We start from the raw sequence: 22,801 nt of genomic DNA on the forward strand, positions 1-22,801 counted from the left end.
TTATCCTCTCAATCACCAAAAGATGCGTTATCCATAATCCGTTCCCGCCTTAAGGATATTGATTACCAGATATCAACTACCAGGGCTACAAAAATATGTTCTCCCTTGTATTTAAAATTAAGTTTTGTACCCGGTAAGATTGCTCCCTATTTAGCCTTGCTAACTATTCCCAAGTTACGTTTAGCTTTCTCTAAAGCTAGGTTCAATTCTTTAAACTCAGCGATACTTGAGGGGAGGTACAGAGGGATTCCTTATGAACAACGAATTTGTCCCTGTGGTGTAGGCACTATTGAAACCACACAACACTGTTTCTTTTCTTGTCCCTTATACTCCCAGATTCGTAATAAGTTTCTCAATTCTATAATAACGAATGTTCACCACAAATCTTCTGATGCTATGATTGCTTATCTTCTTTCTGGTTTAGATAAAGAAATAACCATTCTAGTTGCTAAGTTTGTTTATGTGGTCCAGCAGAAACGTGCCTCTTTTTATTGTAGATAATATATATTATTTAGTTAAGTAGAGAGGTGTTACATGGTCCGTGTACTACACTTAGATTTGCTATAAATTTTAAACTGTATTTATCTGTTTTATTATGGGTCTATGACCACAATAAACAATCAAACAAAACAAACACTTGATACTTATGGTAGGCTCATGCAGTTGTAAACTGCTTCACACAAAGAGGCTAAGTGCCCTGACACTACAGCAACATGGAGGAAACAACATTTATTTTTATTTAAGGCACTTATACACTGCTATACAGACAAAGCAGTTTACAGAAGATTATTACAATAAGCATCAATTTTTAAAAAGTTTCAATAAAATGGAACAGACAACTGTATAGAAAAAGCTGTTACTGCTTCTTCTCCACTCCTCTCAGTGCAAGATTGTTCTGCAGAACCGCCTGTGGTGACTTTTGCAAGAGGGAAGGGCCACAAAGGCTTGGCATGACCAGAGAGATTAGAGGTTAAATGAACTGAGCAAGTAAAAGATGTGCTACATCCACCATGTCATTGCCAAGAGGTGATGCATGAATCTTTGAACATGCTGGGTCAGACAAATGATGCCATGTTCCTTGAGTCACCACAGGAAGGTAGAGCACATGCTTTGCATATAAAAAGATCTCAGGTTCAATCTCTGGCATCCTCAGAAATGGCAGGGAAAGACTCCTGTTGGAAACGTTGGAGAGCCACAGCTAGTTGACGTAGACAATAATGAACTATTAGATCAATGGTCTGAACCCTAGGTTTCCATGTACTCTGGATACACTGCAAGAAGGTTTTACACATCTTTCCATTGGTCCTTGGAGAACAGTTTATGTCTGGACCGCTCTGGAGAAGAGAAGTCCACAAAAAACTAGTGGAAAGCCCTTTGGGTATTAGAAACTAGGAGGATAATAGGAAAAATGCACCTATTAAGAAACTGGTGGTTGTAGGACAGCTTTTGGTGTGAACTTTCAAAATCATGAACCTTTTTGACTTTGATTCATCTCTGTTGCTGATGTGACAATAACCATAATTCTGTTAACAGTCCTGCAATACCTTTAAGTAAAATGTACCATTGGTCTCACCTGAAAGGTGATTTTCATAGGAGTGGGCCATCACTGCGGGTAATAGTTCCACCTATCGTGCGAAGGCAAGAATGTTTTTGAAGTCAAGACTAGGGGCGTCAGGCCCCTCCCACTCTCCAGTTCATTCGTAGCGAGTCTAAAAAGAGATATCTAAAAATACAAGAGCCAGGCCAACAGGCCCGCCAGGAAAATAACATAATAGTCACATGCATAACAACATGACTCTAACATAACAACATAACAGCACTAAAAGTCTTGACTTCACTCTTACATTTAAATATAATAGCGTAACAATAACATGTAACCCATTTATAAAATCTCTAGTCATCCTCCAACTGGGAGGGTCGTGATGGCCCACTCCTATGAAAATCACCTTTCAGGTGAGACCAATGGTACATTTTCCATAGGAGGTGGGCCATCACTGTGGGATGTACCAAAGCAGCCCATACAGGGAGGGACCACCCACATGTTAATCCTCATTAAGAACCTGTTGCAACACTCGTCTGCCAAAGGCGGCATCGGCAGAGGCATAACGATCAATTTTATAATGCCTTATGAATGAGTGTGGGGAAGACCAGACTGCAGCCCTACAAATATCGGCAACAGGAGCATTAGTGGCAAAAGCAGCCGAAGTGGCAGCTGACCTGGTAGAATGAGCCGTTATACTAGCTGGAACTGACAGCTTCAGGGACTCATATGCTAAAGTAATGCATGCCCTTAACCAACGGGATAAGGCAGAATTGGATACTTTATGCCCTATAGACCTTGGATGAAAGGATACAAACAGAGACTCCGTTCGTCGAATCTCTTGGGTCCTAGACAGGTAGGTCTTGAGAGCCCTCTGGACATCTAACGAATGCCAAGCCTTCTCGAGAGGATGGGTAGGATTCGGGCAAAAGGAAGGCAAAACGATGTCCTGGTTGCAATGAAAAACTGAATCGACCTTGGGACGGAAGGAAGGATCAGTCTTCAGCACAACAGAGTCCTTATGGAAGACGCAGAGGTGTCGAGCAGAAGACAATGCGCCCAACTCCGAAACGCATCTGGCAGATGTGATTGCAATCAGAAACAAGACCTTGAAGGACAGCATACGTAGGGGCACAGTCCTGATGGGTTCAAACGGAGGGCGTTGCAAAGCCTGCAGAACTTTCGGCAAACTCCATGAGGGGAATCGATGGACAACAGCCGGAGAGCGTAGGGCGACTCCCCTCAAAAAACGTTTGATGAACGGATGTGAGGAAATATGATCTCCAGGAGAGGACACTGAGAGAATGGACGACAGAGTGGACGCATGTCGACGTAGAGTGTTGGGTCGAAGTCCCATCATAAAGCCGCTATGGAGAAATTGCAGCACCTGATGCACAGTGGCCTGGGATGGATCATGGTGGTGGGACTGACACCACTTGGAGAAAGCCACCCAGGTATGTTGATAAATACGAGTGGTAGATGGTCTTCTCGAGGCCAAAATAATATCAGTCACAGCGTCAGACAGTCCAGCTGACCTCAAATGTCCCCGTTCAAACGCCACGCTGTTAGATTGAGCCAGGTAGGGTCCTGGTGCAGTACTGGACCCTGGGATAGGAGGTCTGGCCTGACTGGAAGTGTCCAAGGATCCATCATTGACATTGCCAGAAGATCTGAAAACCACGGTCGGCGTGGCCAAAATGGTGCTATCAGAACCAGCTGTGCCTTCTTGGTTCGCGCCTTCCTCAAAGTTTTGGCTAACAATGGTATGGGAGGAAAGGCGTACAAAAGACCGTCTGGCCACGGTGTTGTCAGAGCATCCACTGCTTCTGCTGTTGAGTCCAGGTATCGGGCAAAGTACCTGGGAAGCTGGCAATTGCGACTGGAAGCAAACAGGTCGATTGAGAGGACGCCGAACCGACACTGGAGATGATGGAAAATGGCTGGATGAAGTTTCCATTCTCCCGGAAAGACCTGTTGTCTGCTGAGCCAGTCTGCTGTCACATTCCAAATCCCTCTGAGATGTTCTGCTTTCAGGGATTGTAGATGTTGTTCTGCCCAGACAAAGATGAGGGAGGCTAAGTCCTGCAGAGGACGAGACCTGGTGCCCCCCTGTCTGTTCAAATGTGATTTTACACACATGTTGTCTGTTCGAATGAGCACATGGTCCAAAGGGAACAGAGACTGAAAATGACGTAGAGCTAAGTGGACAGCCTTTAGCTCCAGCCAGTTGATGCTTTGAGTCTGCTCTGCGGTGGACCAAACCCCCTGAACGTACTGGGCTCCCCCACCGATGAGGCTGGCATCTGTGGTTACAACGGTTCTCCGGGGTTCTCTAACGACGTGCCCTTGGAGAGGTTTTGAACCTTGGTCCACCAGCGGAAGGAGAGGCGCAGTGCGGGGCTCAAACGAACTTTGCGATGGTTGGAGCTGGCAATGTCCTGTTGAAATGGCAACAGAGTCCATTGAAGGAGCCGAGTATGGGCTCGAGCCCATGGCACAATGTGGATTGTAGAGATGAACATCCCGAGCGCTCTGGCGAGAAGCATGATGTCTGCGGATGTTTGTTGCATCAGGGACCTTGAGATGCTTGTGATGGCAGTGATGCGATCTGGAGCCAAGAAGACCATTGCCTGCAGGGTGTCCAACATTGCCCCTAGATGTAGTAGGCGTTGGGTTGGTTGGAGATGGCTTTTGTCGAAGTTGACAAGCCAGCCGTAGGCCTGCAAAACATTGAGGGTGATCGTTAAATGATGATGAGCCAGCTCCTCAGACTTGGCCCGTATTAGCAGATCATCCAGATATGGGTAGAGATGAACCCCTTGGGTCCGGAGATAAGCCACTAGGATGAGTAGCACTTTGGTAAACACTCTTGGAGCAGAGGAAAGGCCGAATGGCATCGCTCTATATTGAAAGTGCTGGTGGTCAAAAGCAAACCGAAGAAACTTTCTGTGGGCTATGCAAATGGGCACATGGAGATATGCTTCCTTAAGGTCGATAGAAGCCAGGAAGTCTCCTTCATGCAGACTCTCCGTAATGGAGTGGAGTGATTCCATTTTGAACCTGCGATATGTTACAAAATGGTTGACAAACTTGAGGTCCAATACCGCCCTCCATGATAAATCTCGTTTTGGCACAGCAAATAGGAGGGAGTACACCCCTTCCGACCTCTCAGTTGTGGGGACTGGCTCTATTGCCGCTATGTCCAAGAGGTGTTGTATAGCTGTCTGCATGATTCTGTGCCTGGCTCGTACCCTTGGGCAAGGGGACGGATGGAATCTGTCTGATGGGATTGCCCAAAACTCTATGGCATAGCCATGACTGAAAAGCTCCCTGATCCAGGAGACCGTAGTGAGGCGCAGCCAACGGTCTCCAAAATGAAGTAATCTGCCACCTATGGGCAGTGTGTTAATACTGTTTGCGTTGGCGAGGACCTCCCCTATATGAGGACGATGAGTTGCCCCTGCACCCTTGATACTGACCTCTGCCCTGGAAGCGTCGGTTCCAGGAGCCCCTGAATGAAGTGGGGTCATAGGATCTGAAGTTGTGGCCTCGTCCTCCTGGCCGCGTTCCTCGAAAGGGCTGGTTAGAACGGAAGGAAGGAAATCGCCTGAAAGGCCTGTGGTCGATGTTCTTGACAGTGGCCAGAACCGCTTTGTGGGCATCCTTTGGATCAACCAGCACTGCCTTTAGAGCTTCCTCGCCGAAGAGTAGAGATCCGGAGTAAGGAGTCCTGGACAGATTCATTCTGGCCGCTGAATCAGCTTGCCAGTGGCGAAGCCAGAGGGTGCGTCGAGAAACTATTTGAGCCGTCATGGCTCGTGCACCTAATTGAGTGGCATCCAAAGTGGCATCGGCCACAAAAGCTGCTGTCTTACGCAACTTCAATAGTGCTCTTCTGAGGGCGACAGGATCAGGGTTAGTGTCCTCTAGAAGATCATCCAGCCACATCATAGATGCTCTGGAGAAAATGGAGGCTGAAGCGGAGGCACGCATGGAGAGGGCAGTGGCCTCATGATTCTTGCGGAGGGCGAAGTCTATTAGTCGCTCAGTAGCATCCTTTAGTTGGGATTCCCCTTCCCTGGGCAAAGGAGATCGTGAAACGAGGCGAGCGATTGGTTCATCTATGCCAGGGACGTCTAACTTGGTGGCAAAGTCCGGAGCTAGGGCGTAAAGCCTGTCAGCCAGGTTCTTGAAGCGTCAAGCTTGGAATGGATGAGCCCATTCTTCAGAGGCCAATTTGGCAATTGGGTCCGGCACCGGGATGTAGTGTTCAGTAGGTGCAGGGGATTTGAGGACCTTGGCCCCTTTGATAGCTGGGGCAGAAGAAGTTGAAGGCACAGTCTGGAGACCAAGAGTATTAACTACCCTGCGTGCTAGCGGCTGATAGTCTGAGGCATTAAACAAACGATACGATGTATCCTCCTCATGATCTGAATAGTCGCTCCAGTCGTCTCCTTCAACATGGTCAGTGAAGGTTGACTCCTCCGCATACGAGGCTTCGTCAATACATCTGCCTCTGGCTACGTCAAAGGGATCTGGTGAACAGGAAGGATGAGCTTCACGACACGCACGTTGGTCCATGTTGAGTTGAGGTATGGCAGGAACTTGTGGTAGTGACTGCATTTGGGTGAAAAATGCCAGCATGGCTTGAAGTTGGGAGAGGAAATCAGGAGACAGCTGCAGCCCGGATGTGGCAGATGTTTGTGCCTGAGGAGCTATTGGAACAGATGTTTGAGGCGGTAAAACGGAGGGAGGTTCGTTAGACAAACACTGAGCGGGAAAGCCAGCAAATTCTTCCTCGTCAGAGGAAGCAGCAGGGGAATGAAGTATATCGCTTATGTGTGCCTGAGGTGCTGTGGTGGTGGTTGGCACAGAGACATAACGTGGGCGCTTTGGTTTGCTATGGCTGGAAAGATGTTTTGTCTTAGCCAGTGCTTTAACATGTCTGGTCTTAGTCGCCTTAGAATGTTGTGGCTTGGCTGTTTGTGACATGCCTGGCTGATCTGGCATCATATTGGATGATTGTGACATGCCTGGCTATTCTGCCATCTTATATTAACTTGGGTGCAGTACACGGCCACAGAGGGGGCAGGATGTAAAGACCCGAACTGGCACAGCGTACGACCACGGAGGGGGTAGGATACACTGGCAGATGGCTAAGTGCACTGCCACAGAGGGTGCAGGATGCACTAAGGTATCAGCGTTAATATGATATAGGCTGTATTTTAGACTTGGTACACTCAGATTAGTGTTGTAGGCTGGATTTCAAGCGTGGTACACGGCCACAGAGGGGGCAGGATATACCAATATAAATCAAATTTAGTACAAGTGGTACACGGCCACAGAGGGGGCAGGATATACCAATATAATCAGATTTAGTACAAGTCAGCCACTAAGATTAAAGCTCCACCCTTGATAATACAATCCAGCCACTAGGATTAAAGCTCCAGCCTTGATAATACAATCACAGTAGATTTGTGTGAGTCAGCCACAGAAATTAAAGCTTCAGACTTGGTGATACAGCCACAGTAAATTTGTGTGTAAGTCAGCCCTGTGTAAGTCTGTCTGCAACATGCATACAACACACATACAGATAGATAGCCTGCAGGGAAGGTATCCATTGGTTAATAAAGGGTAACAAAAAAGGCGGGAAATTTGAATCCAAAAAATGGCGCCCGGAAAAAAGAGCGGGAAAAAATGAACAAAAATGGCGGAGAGAGAAGGAGCAATGGCGGCCGTCTGGAAACGAACTGGGAGAAGGGCTGCCCAGCACAGTCTCGCCGGAGGAGCCGCAGGGCCGATAGCCATACTAGCGGCTCTAAAAAAACCCAAGGAGGAAACAGGCAGAAGGGGAAAGGCAGCCGCCGCCGCCGTCTGCAAAGCTCTTCGCGGTGGGAAAATTAAAGCCACGGAGCGAGGGTGAGCTCAAGTAAAAGCGCTAATGAGAGATCCGCAGCCGCCGGCTTCAGGGGGCGAGGCCGGACCCGGGCAGGCTAAAAAAGGTGACGGGGCAACACCGGGAGCCGCAGCCGCAAGCTCCCGCTGAGATCAGAAGAACCGCAGCCGCGGTTTTTCTGAGAGCGTCACGGAGCGCGGCTAAAGGCAGCCCAGCAAGGCAAGCCGCTAGCAGCCGCAAGCTCCCGAGGGAAGCGGCAGAGCCCAGGAGAAGAAGAAAAGCTTTAAAAAAGGGGCGAAAGGACGAAGAGAATCCGCAGCCGCGGTCTCTCTAAGAGCTGGGGAGTAATCCAACAGAGGAAATAAACTGCCCGGGCAAGGGAAAAAGTTCCCCAAGAAAAGTCTCCAGAAATCGGAGAAGCAGTTAAACGCAGTTAAACACAAGACGGAGGGGAGGAGGACACTTGGGAGACACACAAGAAACAATACCTCCGCACCCTGTCAAACAAACACACAAACAAACACCAAAAAGAACTTAGCTAAATGCTACGCTATATAGATCTCAATCTTGTTCGTACGAAGGCAAAAATGAACTGGAGAGTGGGAGGAGCCTGACGCCCCTAGTCTTGACTTCAAAAACATTCTTGCCTTCGCACGATAGGTGGAACTATTACCCACAGTGATGGCCCACCTCCTATGGAAAATAATATATAGCAAACATTCATTTCCTTCATGTTATTCATGTGAATGGGGTGCCATACAATTAAAAGAGCCGTAGGGCGCCATTGCTAGCCCTCCCACCAACATCGAGACATTGAGTGTGGATGCCTGAGCAGGGGAAGCCTATATGTGAGACCTGCACAAATGGGGTTCTACCTCCCATGGACATCTATGCCCAGAGGCTTTCCTGTCGAAGGGGCTGATTGTGGTCTGAGCGTTCATATGCAGGAATTGGTTTTGCAGTTGACTAAACATGGATATTCTAGTTTTTTAAGATACAAAGAAAATAAGAATTGCAAAGTATTGTACTGGAATGCAAGGCTGCTTTGCATGTGATTCTACTCACCAGTTCTATGGCTACTGTGAGGCAGGGACAGTGCTTATTAGTCAACTTGATTTTCACTGCCTTGGCATTCTGTGCAGTTTTTAAAGCCCTGGAGAAGTTTTCAGGTGTCAGCTCTAAATAAATTTCATTGTCGGCTACAGCTACTCCCTCCACCTGGAACTCATCAAACACATTCCCCTAAAATAAGTAGAGAAAAACAATGATGCTGAAAGCATTTAATGGTACTGATTTTGAGCTTAATTCAAAACCCATTTTCTATCACTTGAAACCCTCCTTTGATCTTAAGAGGGAGTTTTACAAGTGAAGAGAAACTAATGCCCTATTAAATAACATTAAAGGGCGTAATACAGAAAAAGCAACACAGATTTAACTCCCACTGAATTTAGGATTTATATGAGCTGAAAAAGCCCACCTTGGACCCATTGGTGTGTGACAACTATCACCTGGTCGCATATACCCCCGTTTTAGGGAAGGTGATTGAGAGGGTTGTGACATACCAGTTACAAGTACTCTTGCATGAAACAGATTATCTTGACCCAATCTGGGTTCAGGCCTGGTTATGGGACTGAATTGGCCTTCATCGACTTGATAGATGACCTAAATTGCTAGAAGGGCAGGGGGAGCACGACCCTGTTATTCTTTTATTTATTTATTTATTTATTAGATTTATATCCCACCTTTCCTCCCAATAGAGTTGATCTCTCAGTAACTTTTGATACCGTTGACCATGGTATCCTTCTGAGCTGACTTGGTGAGATGTAAATGTAAATGTAAATGTAAATTTAATTTTTAGGTCGCCTATCTGGCAGAAGCCACTCTAGGAGACGTACATGTCAAATTTCAATAAAATGCAATAAAATACAGTAAATACAATAAAATACAATATAGTCAGCAGTAATAAAATAACAGCATATACAGTACAAAACAACGGGCATTCAGTATGTAATTAGCCCATCCCGGTGGTCCCAAAGGCCTGTCCAAACAGCCAAGTTTTTAAGGCTCGGCGGAAGGTGTCTAGGGAAGGGGCATGCCGAAGATCAGACGGGAGGGAATTCCAGAGAGTGGGGGCCACCACCGAAAAAGCCCTCTCTCTAGTCCCCACCAATCTAGCTGCTTTTGTTGGTGGGATTGAGAGAAGGCCTTGCGTGGCTGATCTTGTCGGGCGGCATAATTGGTGATGCTGGAGGTGCTCCTTCAGATACACTGGGCCGAGACCGTATAGGGATTTAAAGGTTAACACCAACACCTTGAATTGGGCCCGGAAAACTACTGGAAGCCAGTGTAGATTAAATAATACTGGTGTAATATGATCACGGCGACGACTGTTTGTAAGTAAACGAGCTGCCGCATTCTGTACCAGTTGAAGTTTCCGGACCGTTTTCAAGGGTAACCCCACGTAGAGCGCATTACAGTAGTCTAATCGAGAGGTGACCAGGGCATGTACTACCAGTGGGAGCTGATGAACAGGGAGGTAGGGTTGCAGCCTACGTATGAGGTGTAATTGGTACCAGGCTGCCCGGCTCACTGCCGAAATCTGAGCCTCCATGGACAGCCTGGAGTCAAGAACAACCCCAAGGCTGCGGACCTGGTCCTTCAGGGGTAATTGTACCCCATTAAACCTCAGGTCAACAGGACCCAACCTTCCCCTGTCTCCCACAAGCAGCACCTCAGTCTTGTCAGGATTTAACTTCAGCCTGTTCCTTCCCATCCATCCACTCACGGATTCCAGGCACTTGGACATGGTCTCCACAGCCAACTCTGGTGAGGACTTAAACGAGAGATAGAGCTGAGTATCATCTGCATATTGGTGACACTGCAGCCCAAATCTCCTGATGATTGCCCCCAGCGGCTTCATATAGATGTTAAATAGCATAGGAGAGAGGATAGAACCTTGTGGTATCAGAAGCCCTGTTTTACCATGGTTTCGATCTTATCTCCAGGATCAGTTTCATAGAATAACATTGGGCGATTGCCTTTCGCCCCCCTGGCAGTTTTGCTGTGGGGTGCCGCAGGGTACCATGTTGTCCCCAGTGCTGTTTAACCTCTATATAATGCCATTGGGAGTGGTCATTAGGAGATTTGGGGTGAGGTGTCAGCAGTACACTAATGATGCCCAGCTCTATTTCTTGGTAATATTTGAATTGGGAAAGGCCGTGCAAGCCCTAGACTTGGTGGTGGGCTGGATGAGGGCCAATAAACTGACTCTGAATCCTAGCAAGATGGAGGCACTGTGGGTAGGTGATACCCAAGTCTGGATAATTGATCAATTGCCTACTTTGGATGGGCCTGTACTCCTTCTGAAAGAGCAGGTTCGTAGTCTGGGGATGCTCCTGGATCAATCTTTTATGCTAGAGGCCCAGGTGTCTTCAGTAGCCAGAAGTGCCTTTTACCAGCTTCAGCTGGTAGGACAGCTGAGGCCATTACTGGACCAGGATAGCCTGACCACTGTCATCCATGCACAGGTCACTTCTAGAATGAATTGCTATAATGCACTCTATGTTGTTGAGGTTTGTCTGGAAGCTGCAGGTGGTGCAAAATGCAGTAGTGCAATTGCTCACTGGGGCAGAATATTGCCATCATATTATACCGTTGCTGAAAGAATTGCACTGGCTGCCAATTAGCTACCAAGATAGGTTCAAGGTGCTGGTATTGGTGTACAAAGCCCTATACAGTTTGGGACCAGGATACCTAAAAGATCACCTCATCCCCTGCATACCTAGCCAAGATCATCTTTCCCCTTATATACTCAGTCAGTCACTACGCTCTACAGGCGAGAGCCTCCTGAAGATACCATCTCACCAGGAAGTAGACCTTCAGTGTTGTGGCACCTACCCTTTGGAATTCACTCCCTGTGACAGGCACTGTTATCTTTTTGGCACCAATTGAAGACTTTCCTCTTTCAACAAACCTTTTAAGTATAGAGAGCTTATCCCAACCTGCATCTGTGTTGGAATTGTTTTTAAAGATGCTCTTTTAAAGATGCTCTTGGTGTTTTATTGCTTGTTTGCTGCCCTGGGCTCCTTCTGGGGAGAAGGGCGGGATATAAATTTAGTAAATTAATAAATATTTGTATGGACTGCTCAGTATCTTACACTAAAACTCTGCATACTTTCAAACTACACAAAAGCCTTGTCATTAGTAGTGTTCAAAATGAAAGAGACAGAGATGTGTATTTCTGTTCGTATATCGCCAAGCTGGTTGGTGCAAGGACAGGAACTTCTTTGTATAGTTTTCCTCTAAATACCTCTGCTTCGCAAAGAACTCTTGTGGTATGAAAAATGGTAGCAGGAGTTCTAACCAAACTGCAACCGATAGCTGTTTTGTATCTCTTAGGGCCAGCACACTTAGATAATGCACTTGGCCATGTTAATGTTTCACCCCAGCATCTCCATTTACAGGATGTTGGGTAGCAGGCATGGAAAGGTTTCCACCTTAAACCAGAATAATATAGAACCATGTGGAGCACTGTTCAATTCAGCAGCTCATACAGCTGTGAAGTGGGCAGTATGTCACCAACTTAAATCTTACCTCTGCCAAAAACTCACTACATATCCCACTTCAGTCTCAGACCTTGAAAACCTGTGCATTGCTTCTCCGCTGCAAAATGGCATTGGAGAGCGATCTGCAGGGGACAAGTGGTGAGCAAAAGAATGTAATCTTTACCCACCCACTGCTTTTCACTTGCAAATACTCCTGCCCCCAATCAAGGATTCTAGTTCTGTATTTCCATTATAAATGGGGATGGGGGACCGGGGCGAGGAGCATGTAGATATTGCATGGGAAGGATTAAGTACAAACTACTTCTACCCTGCGAAACCAGCCTGATAATGCTTTTGTAAGGTGATTGAGCGAGTGGTGGCCAAACAGTTACAGACACACTTGGATGAAGCAGATTATTTAGATCCATTCCAATCGGGTTTCAGGACGGGACATGGAACTGAAACGGCCTTGGTCGCTTTGGTAGATGATATGAGGAGGGCATTGGATAGGGGAGAATATACCTTCCTTGTCCTCCTGGACCTCTCAGTGGCTTTTGATACCGTTGACCACGGTATCCTTTTAGATCGCCTGAGGGGATTGGGAATAGGAGGCACTGTTTTACAGTGGCTCTGTTCCTACCTCTCTGACAGACGTCAACAGGTAGCATTGGGGGATGAGGTATCAGACCTTTGGCCTCTCACTTGTGGAGTGCCACAGGGTTCTATCCTCTCCCCCATGCTATTCAACATCTACATAAAGCTGCTGGGGGCCATCATCAGGAGATTTGGGCTGCAGTGTCACCAATATGCGGATGATACTCAGCTCTATCTCTCGTTTAAGTCCTCACCAGAGTTGGCTGTGGAGACCATGTCCAAGTGCCTGGAATCCGTAAGGGGATGGATGGGAAGGAATAGGCTGAAGCTAAATCCTGACAAGACCGAGGTGTTGCTCGTGGGAGACAAGGGAAGGTTGGGAGATATTGACCTGGTGTTTGATGGGGTAAGATTGCCCCTGAAGGACCAGGTCCGCAGCCTTGGGGTCATTTTGGACTCCCAGCTGTCCATGGAGGCTCAGGTTTCAGCAGTGAGCCGGGCAGCTTGGTATCAATTGCATCTGATACGAAGGCTGCAACCCTACCTTCCTGCCTATTTGCTCCCACGGGTGATACATGCCTCTCGATTAGACTACTGTAATGCGCTCTACGTGGGGTTACCCTTGAAAACGGTCCGGAAACTGCAGCTGGTACAGAACGCGGTGGCACGTTTGAGTAAGAACACCCGTCACCGTGATCATATTACTCCGGTGCTAATAGATCTACACTGGTTACCAGTTGTGTACCGGGCCCAATTCAAGGTGTTGGTATTGACCTTTAAAGTCCTATACGGTCTCGGCCCAGTTTATCTGAAGGAGCGCCTCCAGCATCACCAATCATGCCGCCTGACAAGATCAGCCACACAAGACCTTCTCTCGGTCCCACCAGCCAAATTGGCTAGGCTGGTGCGGACCAGAGAGAGGGCATTTTCAATCGTGGCTCCCACCCTCTGGAACTCCCTCCCATTCAATCTTCGCCATACCCCCTCCCTGACTAGTTTCCGCCGGATTCTGAAGACCTGGTTGTTCAGGCAGGCCTATGGGATCCTTGGGGTGGGTTAGTCTTTTAATTGTTGTCATTAACTGGTGTTTATAGTAATTTTTATATACTGTATTTTGGTTTTTATATTGCATTTTATTATTGTGTACGTCGCCTAGAGTGGCCGTTCACTCGGTCAGATAGGCGACTAAAAAATAAAATTATTATTATTATTATTATTGTACAGAACAAGCTATGCCCAAAGTTTTGGGATGTAAGAAAGCCCTGCCTTTGGATAACCTGATACTTCTTCTGCCCCCTTCCCCCCACCCTCCTGATTTGCAATATAGAGGCAATAATATTGGACTTAGGGCCCTTTATCTTGAATCATGAATTGCTATCTTCAACATCAGCACTCTTCCCTCTGGGTCTTACCTGGCTGAGCTCGCACCACATGCTAACACCTCCATTTCCCACTTTGTCACTGAGGATGAAGTAAATTTTGTCTACTGTAAGGCGCAACATACAGGTCTTGGCTAGCTTGGAAATCGTGTTCACCACACCTAGAGACAATATTTTACAATATAACCTCCTAATACATCAGAAAAAGAAGACTTTATTCATAGCACTTCCTCAAGCAAAAAAAACCCTTCCCCAATACCCCTCCTGTTACCAAAATGCCATTCATTAATACAGTAGAAACAGAGACACGTGGGGTGGCTGTAGAGATGGCCTGCAAGCAGCATGAAATTCCTGCACCCAAACAATGAATCCATCCTTGAAGCATCATCTTTTCTCCTTTTGTAAGATATAAGTAAAGGTTTTTCACAAAATCTCTAATCATCTTTATAATTTTATTTCAGCCATTTGCTTACCCAGTGATGGGTTTGCTATCCATACCTTTATAGTATGGTTAACAAAGTATTACTTTTCTCCTTACTCAACAATGAGAGAGTCAAAGAGACTGAAACTTTCCCTAACAACGAGGCCTGGCTTTGACCTACACTCACAGACTCTTCAGGTGGTGTAACAGACAGGACCATTTTTAAATGGCCCTCCACGTTAAAGAAAAAAAAAACTCCTTACAAACAAACTGCTATGCCAGGGAGAAAGTTTCTAGGCTAATCCACTCATTGCTGCACTCATTTTCAATTTACAGGGATTACTACTATTATTTGCTATTATTATTTACATAGGAAAGCATTCAAAAATGTGATTGCTCACACATATTTGTTTGAAGTGACACAGCCCAATCTACCACCTCGGACTCCACTTTCTCATTCTGTTATATGTGCAAACTATTACACACATTAAATGCAAGGTATGAAGGAAAGTCTGGCTTGATCTTCCATTTCAACACGCTATTTCATTTGTAGAGCGGCCAAGTTTCTGCCCCAGCAGGACTCCTCCATTCTTTAACCGCCTGGGAGACAGAAATCTAGCAGAAGCAGCATTGAGTTTCCCCCTTTAGAAGTGGAAAGGAAAATCTTCCCCCGTTAAATATTCGCAAAGCCGTAGCCATCAAGGATCAGACAGGGGAGGTAGCAGCAACTCTAACTGGAGAGATTATTTCCAGTAAATCATACTCACGAGTGAAATGGTTGAGGCATCCAATGTCCACGATCTTAGCTCTAAATCGCATAACAGAGGCCGCTCCAAAAACAAATACGCCAGTTTCGACTTCTCCTAACTCATACCAATCAAATATTGGTTTTTTAAAAAAATATTACGTTCCATCTACAAGCTATTACTTCCGGTTTCCTTTTGAACGCCGCCATATGCGGGGCTGGAGCATTGGGCAAAGAGGCCGCTCTATGGTGGCTTTTGCATTTTTCAAGTCTGTAGAATCCAATTTCTTTCCCTCCCCCTTCAATTGGGAATCGGAAGTGTTACAATAAACCTGTGCGCCCCATTTGGAGTCTCAAAGGGCAAGATTCAGCATTTTACTTAGTTAGGTCTATGCTGGAAATCACCTACCTCTATGATAAAAGCCGGAACCCAATCATTCGTGTGAGTTGCACAAATGTCTCCGCCCAGTTTTCTCTTTACTGAGCGCGGGAGTGAATGAGAGGCGTGTATATTATGCTCTCTTAATCAAAAGGGAAAGGATGAGACTAGCGTAGTCTTTGTTTGCCTAGCAGAGAAAAAGCGGTACCTTCTTCGGGGGCTGATTGGCACTTCTGGGAATCATCTAAATCGGAGTGGGTCCTTCTCTCTCTTATCGCCCTTTCCTCCTCCTCTTTCAGCCAGCGACTTAACTCAAACCCTGGTACGTGAGTTATATTTAGTACACGCACAGTGTCACACTATACTGCTATAGTATTCTGTAGCTATGTGTAAACTGTTTTGCTAGAACAATAAGTTGTTGGGGAAGCACTTAAAAGATATATATCCCTTTCAAGTGTAATTACACACACATCCTCTTTACTGGTTTTCTCTACTGATAGTTACACTTGGAAATCCCTCTCCTGTACACTTGCAACTAAAAGTTAGTGAAGGATGCTGTTTTAGTGGTCTTCAACCAGAAACATGGGACCCACTTTCACATTCAGTTTATACTTCAATAGTGTGAGTATCATCACGTAATACACTGAGGTATTGGCAGGCTATTTTTTTCAATGCAAGTGAACCAATATTTCATGTACTGTTGGTCAAACTTTTCAACCCTTTTAGTCGTTGTATCCTCTCTTTGATTTCCAGGGGTTTTCTCTTCAGTGAAGCCTGTGGCTGATACTGAGCAAGAGGGCAGGTCATGGTCACAAATTCTGCTTGTATTTTGTTACCCAAACTCCCTTTCTGTCATGTTTGTTGCCCTTTCTTCTTCACCTGCTGCTGCCTTTTTCTCTCCCTACATTCTTGCATTTCTTGTTAAGAATATAGGAAGAGCCTGCTGGATTAGGCCAATGGCCCATCTAGTCTAGTATATTCTGTTCTCACAGTGGCCAACCAGCTGCCCATGGGAAATCCATAAGACCTAATTGGGTCTTGCAAAGAGCACTCTCTGCTCCTGCAGTTTCTAGCAACTGGTAAAACTGCTCTCCATGACTTGTCTTGCCTTTCTCTCTTGTTACTTATTCTAGTCTCACCTTAGGAACATAGGAAGCTGCCTTATACAGAGTCAGACCAATGGCCTATCTAGCTCAGTATGGTCTACACTGACTGGCAGTGGTTAACCAGGATTTCAGGAAAGGAGTCTCTCCCAGGCCTACCAGGAGATGCCAGGGATTGAATCTGGAACCATCTGCATGCAGGCAGAGGCTCTACCACTGAGCTATGGCCCTTTCCTCTTTTTTCACAGTCCAGTTTGCCTGCTTTCTTTTTTGTTCTGCTCATGCCTTCTTCCCTTGTACCTTCTCAAATGTTCCTATCTTTTTCTCACCTTCTACTTCATTTCACCTGCATGTATTGCCTTTGTTTCTCCCTCACTTTACTTTTTATTCTGTTCACACCTTGTGTCACCTTCTATGTCACTTTAATTCACCTCTCTGTGACTCTTGCCTCCTAATGTCACCTTGCCTTACATCAAAATTAACAGGATTTCTGGGAAAAATTCATCACCCTCAGAAAAACCTAATATAAGTGTCAGCTGTTCCTTTTGGCCTTCGTTAGATGACATTTGAAGAAACTGCCCAGATTCTTCCACACTGAAGCAACAAACAGCTGTAGTTCTTAAATGGAAAGTTTTTTTCCTTTTAGCTTGTAAAGTGTTGTCATTTTATTCTTCTTAAAAAGTAACTAAATAAAACTAATTTTCATTCCAAATCAGCACTGAAACATTAAAGTTGAAAGTAAGTCCCATTACAACAGATACCTCAGGATTTGCTTATCAATTACATTAACTAAGATTCTCCTTCCCTGGGGAGCTGAGTCTCCTCTCCCTTTTTTTCTTTTTCTGCTACCTTCTATAGATGCCTTTCTTTCCCTCTCTCACAAACACCTGTTTATCTGCCCTCTTGTGTCAACTTGCCTGAAATCAAATGTACAGAAAACAAATCTGAATAAGTTTCCGTTTCAGAACCTAAGACAGACAGCAATTGTTGGCTGCTGTCCTAAACCCACTTAATTTGGAGTATGTTGCATTTAAATCAATGAACCTTATTTCTTTATGATTAAGTGGGCAGGCGGTAAGTGAGTGAGTAGGATACTCAGTGTGTAAGCAAGTATTACAGCACAACCCTAACCACACCTACTCAGAAGGAACTTCTACTAAATTCAGTGAGCTTGCTACATCGCAGCACTTCCTATCCCAAACCTTCCCCAGTGCACTGCAGTACCTGCTTGAGCGCAAATGCGGAAATGCGCATTTCCACATCTGGGAAGTACGTGGCTCTGATTGGTTCAGTTTCCTGGGCTTTTCCAAGCACATTCACGCACAGGAGCACAAGTGAAAATCCATTATTGGATGGTAAAGACAGAAGGGGTACTGGGACATGCCCAAGGTCCACCCGTTGACCGCCTACATCTCTATAAACCGCGGTATTGCATCCAAGCCTCTAATGTTGCAGCGGATGATTACCGGTTTAAAAAAGCAAATCGCATTTTTCGCGGTAATGCCAAAGCGGATTTAACCGTGCGAAAATGCGCAAAAGTGTGTGGCGTCATATGGACAACCAAAAAATAATGAATACACAAAGCGATCATGTCACACATTATACAATCGTCTGGATGAGCCCTTACTCTCAGGTAAACCCATAGCAATCCTCAGCATATATTTACCTACAAGTAAAGCTTCATGCTAGAGAGCCGGTGTGGTATAGTGGTTAAGGTGTTGAACTACGACCTGGGAGACCAGGGTTCGAATCCCCACACAGCCATGAAGCTCACTGGGTGACCTTGGGCCAGCCACCCAGAGGGAAGCAATGGTAAACCCCCTCTGAATACCCCTTACCATAAAAACCCTATTCATAGGGTCGCCCATAAGTCAGAATCGACTTGAAGGCAGTCCATAATAATATAAAGCTTCATGCATGATTGAACCCAAGGAAATTTACTCCCGAAGAATAATACAAAGGATCAGGATGTAAAGTTGCTTCAATCCTACCAGGATATATCACCTGGGGAAAAGAAAAGCCCTACCATACCTGAACCCAAAAAGTCTTACCCCCTGAGTAAACTTCCTCAGCTGTAGCAATGGAAACACTAGCCACACTCCTTAAATGGAGGGGAGGAGGGACATATAAAAACCCCAAGGGGATTGGACTCCCCTCCCCCCCCTGTATTTAGGTATGTTTACCCATTAAGTTCTACTGGGATTTTCCTCCACCCTTTTTTTTTTGTCCAACCCTTCTATTCCAAGTAGGGTTGGCAGGTCAGAAGCATCCCAAAACCTGAGATTTGAGGGGCGGGCCCGAGGGATGTCACGGGGCAGGCCCGAGGGATGTCACGGGGCGGGCCCGAGGAATGTCACGGGGCGGGCCCGAGGGATGTCACGGGGCGGGCCCGAGGGATGTCATTAAGCATGATACATTAAGCATCAATCACAGTTGCTTGGAGCATACAATTAAAAAAAATATCTGATTGGAAATTAAGATAGAAATCTTAGCTAAAAGATGGAGCCTGGGTAGGGAACATTTAATCTAGCCTACTTGCTTTCAGCAAGAAGGGTTAAGTGCCTTCAGGCCAGGGCAGTCACCAGAAAGCCACTGCAGGGACAAAGGAGCCTAGTGTTGTGGAGATGTTAGATGGGAGCTTTGGGGAGTAAAGATGGATGCTCCTGAAGGCTGCAATTCTAAACACACTTGCTAAGGGATTAAGCTCAATAGAACTCAACAGGACTGACTTCTAAGTAGATATAGTTTGGATTGTGCTGTTGGTAAACCTTGACTAGGGTTCTTCTGCAAAGACATCCATAACCAAGCAGGGTTGGCAACCCCCTGCCTGGAATACCCTGCCCTTATCTTTTAATGTGGCTGCTCCAAACTTTTTTTTATAGATTTAACCCTTCAGAAAGAGGTCTGAGAAATGAGTAAGAGTAAGAAGTATCTTTTAAAATTGTTCTTTTCAATTCACTCTTGAATGCACATCATACCTAGGGCAGATCCACACCATTCATTTAAAGCACATTAAACATCCATTTGAAGCACATGAATCCCACCACAGAATCATGGGAACTGCAGTTTGTTAAGAGTGGTGAGAACTATAACTGTGAGGGGGAAATGACACTTCCCAGAATTCTTTAGGGGAAGTCATGCGCTTTAAATGCGAGTTGGATATGCTTTACACGTATTGTGTGAATCTACTTAATAAATTTTACCTGCATGTAAATTGTTTTAATTAATTTTTCAAAATGGAAATGAGCTATAAACTGTAGTGGGTGACCATGGGCTACTCACCATATCTCAGCCTATCTGCCCCTCAGGATGAAACAATGGAGAACCATGACCCAAGGCATACTTAAAATGTAAAGGAAGTATTGTACAATCATAATATGAAATCGGATACTTATAGGGATACAGCATGACAAAACTGGGCGGAAGTAACGAGTGGGGTACCACAGGGCTCGGTCCTGGCCCCAGTGCTCTTCAACATTTTTATTAACGACTTGGATGAGGTACGGAGCATGCTTATCAAGTTTGCAGATGATACAAAATTGGGGGGTATAGCTAATACTGTGGAAGACAGAAAGAAAATTCAAAGGGAGCTTGATAGGCTGGAGCATTGGGTTGAAAACAACAGAATGAAATTCAACAGGGATAAATGCAAAGTTCTACACTTAGGAAAAAGAAACCAAATGCACAGTTATAAGATGGGGGATACTTGGCTCAGCAGTACGACACGTGAAAAGGATCTTGGAATTGTCGTTGATCACAAGCTGAATATGAGCCAACAGTGTGATGTGGCTGCAAAAAAGGCAAATGCTATATTAGGCTGCATTAACAGAAGGATAGTTTCCAAATCACGTGAAGTATTAGTTCCCCTCTATTCTGCACTGGTTAGGCCTCATCTTGAGTGCTGCGTCCAGTTCTGGTCTCCGCACTTCAAGAAGGATGCAGACAAATAGGAACAGGTTCAGAGGAGGGCAACAAGGATGATCAGGGGACTGGAAACAAAGCCCTATGAGGAGAGACTGAAAGAACTGGGCATGTTTAGCCTGGAGAAGAGAAGACTGAGGGGAGATATGATAGCACTCTTCAAGTACTTGAAAGGTTGCCACACAGAGGAGGGCCAGGATCTCTTCTCGATTGTCCCAGAGTGCAGGACACAGGATAATGGGCTCAAGTTGCAAGAAGCCAGATTTTGACTGGACATCAGGAAAAGCTTCCTAACTGTTAGAGCCATACGACAATGGAGCCAATGACCTAGGGAGGTAGTGGGCTCTTCGACACTGGAGGCATTCAAGAGGCAGCTGGACAGCCATCTGTTGGGAATGCTTTGATTTGGATTCCTGCATTGAGCCTTATAGGCCCCTTCCAACTCTACTATTCTATGGTTCTATGAAATCATATTTATATAAGCATGACTATCAAATATGTTTATTATTTATACAACCTGTAAAGATATTTATAGTGCAATCCTATGCTTGTTTACTCAAGTCCCAATGTATTCAATGGGGCTTACTCAACTAGGGAAAACTGTACCCTGAAGTGATAAGGAACTTGTTCTTTTAACAAGTCTTTTAAGTTGAGACCTTATCCCAGTCTGCGTCTGTGTTGGAATTGCTTTTTAATATGTTTTTAAACCGTTTCTTTAAAAAAATGGTTTTAAAGCTTTTAAAAATGTTTTTAAAGATGTTTTGTTTTAATATATTTTAAAGTCTGTTTTTATTATTTTTAAAGTGTTTTTAGTGCTTTTGTTTGCTGCCCTCGGCTCCTACTGGCAGGAAGGGCGGGATATAAAATGCAATAAATACATAAATAAAAATAAATAAATAAACTTCATTCATTATTTTAAAAAATCAGTATTAGAATCATAGAATCATAGAGTTGGAAGGGGCCTTGTAGGCTATCGAGTCCAACCCCCTGCTCACAGCAGGAAATCCACAGCTAGTTTCCTGCATAATAAAAACTGTGATAAACCCTGCCTAATTTCTTTAAAAATAGGGTTGGAGAGGGAGAAAGATTTACAACACAAACACAAGTCTGTCTGCACTGTGTTTACTCCAAAGTCCCATTAATTTACAGCACAATCCTAACCATGTCTACTCAAAAGTAAATCCTAATGGAGTTCAGTGGGGTTTACTCCAGGTACATGGGATTATTAGAATTGCATTACTCCCAGAAAAGCAGATATTGGATTAAATACTTTCATATTTCATAGCCCAGGGTCTGACTCTTGGACAGATGAGGAAAAAAACTGTTAACCATATTACTTACGCAGACTGCAAAAATCTTAAAGCCACCATTTTCTGATGTTGAAATTAAGCCTAGGCATGCCTGGATCAATAAGTCACAACCCTGGCTTCATTGGCTACAATCCTGAAAGGGCGGGGTTACAGCCAGAGCTTTGAAAAGTTACTTTTTTAAAACTACAACTCCCATCAGCCCCAGCCAGCATGGCCACTGGATTGGGCTGATGGGAGTTGTAGCCAGATGAAGGAATTGATCTGTAAAAAACAGCGCACTTTTTTTTTTTTGACGTTTTGGTGTATATCTCAGGAACCAGACCACCTAGAAACTTAATTTTTTTTAAAATTGAAGCTGAGAGTCCGGAGATTAATGGGTACTAGCCAGAGAGCCAGAGGGCCCCCCAAAAACCGGAGACTCCAGCCCAAAACCGGAGATTAAACAACATGCGGGCAATTCTGGCCAGAGGTGAGAAAAGCAAGGGCGGGGCTGGAGACTCCGACTGTTTGTCGGAGACCTGGCATCGCTAATTCCAAGGAAAGTGGGCACTAGAATAGGGTTGCCAGGTCCGGCCTCCAAGAAGTCTTCTGTATCTTTAAAATTTGTGCAGGGGGAAGGGAGAATTCCACCTTGTGGTTTTTCTCATTACAATGTTGCAAGAACACCTGCACTTGACTGACTTTCTCTTCTAAAGATACAGGATCAGCCTCAGGCCAGGAACCTGGCAACCCTACACTAGAATAGCAGTCTTTATTAGTGAGTAAACTCTCATGTTGGGAGGCTTGTTCTGTAGAATTGGAGGTACCTGGATTCATTATTTAGATCCATTCCAATCGGGCTTCAGGACTAGTCATGGAACTGAAACAGCCTTGGTCGCTCTGGCGGATGATTTGAGGAGGGCGTTGGATAAGGGAGAATACTCATTCCTCGTCCTCCTAGATCTCTCAGCGGCTTTTGATACCGTCGAC

At 45.4% G+C, this 22,801-nt stretch overlaps 2 protein-coding genes across 3 annotated transcripts in view; one reads left to right on the forward strand and one right to left on the reverse strand.

Annotated features, from left to right (window-relative positions):
* Positions 1-15,326, reverse strand: part of HUS1 (HUS1 checkpoint clamp component) — a 59,986-nt gene extending 44,660 nt beyond the window's left edge. The window contains exons 1-3 of one of the 2 annotated variants that reach the window (XM_061585806.1): positions 15,142-15,326; positions 13,987-14,114; positions 8,502-8,678 (exon numbers count right to left, since the gene is read on the reverse strand). In XM_061585806.1, coding sequence (XP_061441790.1) covers positions 8,502-8,678; positions 13,987-14,114; positions 15,142-15,193 — 357 coding nt within the window. In that variant the 5' untranslated portion in view covers positions 15,194-15,326. Of the gene's footprint in view, positions 1-8,501; positions 8,679-13,986; positions 14,115-14,775; positions 14,877-15,141 lie in introns of those variants that run through there. The other variant, XM_061585807.1, reaches the window with a different exon arrangement.
* Positions 1-22,801, forward strand: part of LOC133364873 (uncharacterized) — a 60,510-nt gene that overhangs the window by 30,828 nt on the left and 6,881 nt on the right. The window lies entirely within an intron of this gene.

Source organism: Rhineura floridana, chromosome 10 (genome assembly GCF_030035675.1).
Source record: "Rhineura floridana isolate rRhiFlo1 chromosome 10, rRhiFlo1.hap2, whole genome shotgun sequence".
In the NCBI taxonomy this organism is placed as follows: domain Eukaryota; kingdom Metazoa; phylum Chordata; class Lepidosauria; order Squamata; family Rhineuridae; genus Rhineura; species Rhineura floridana.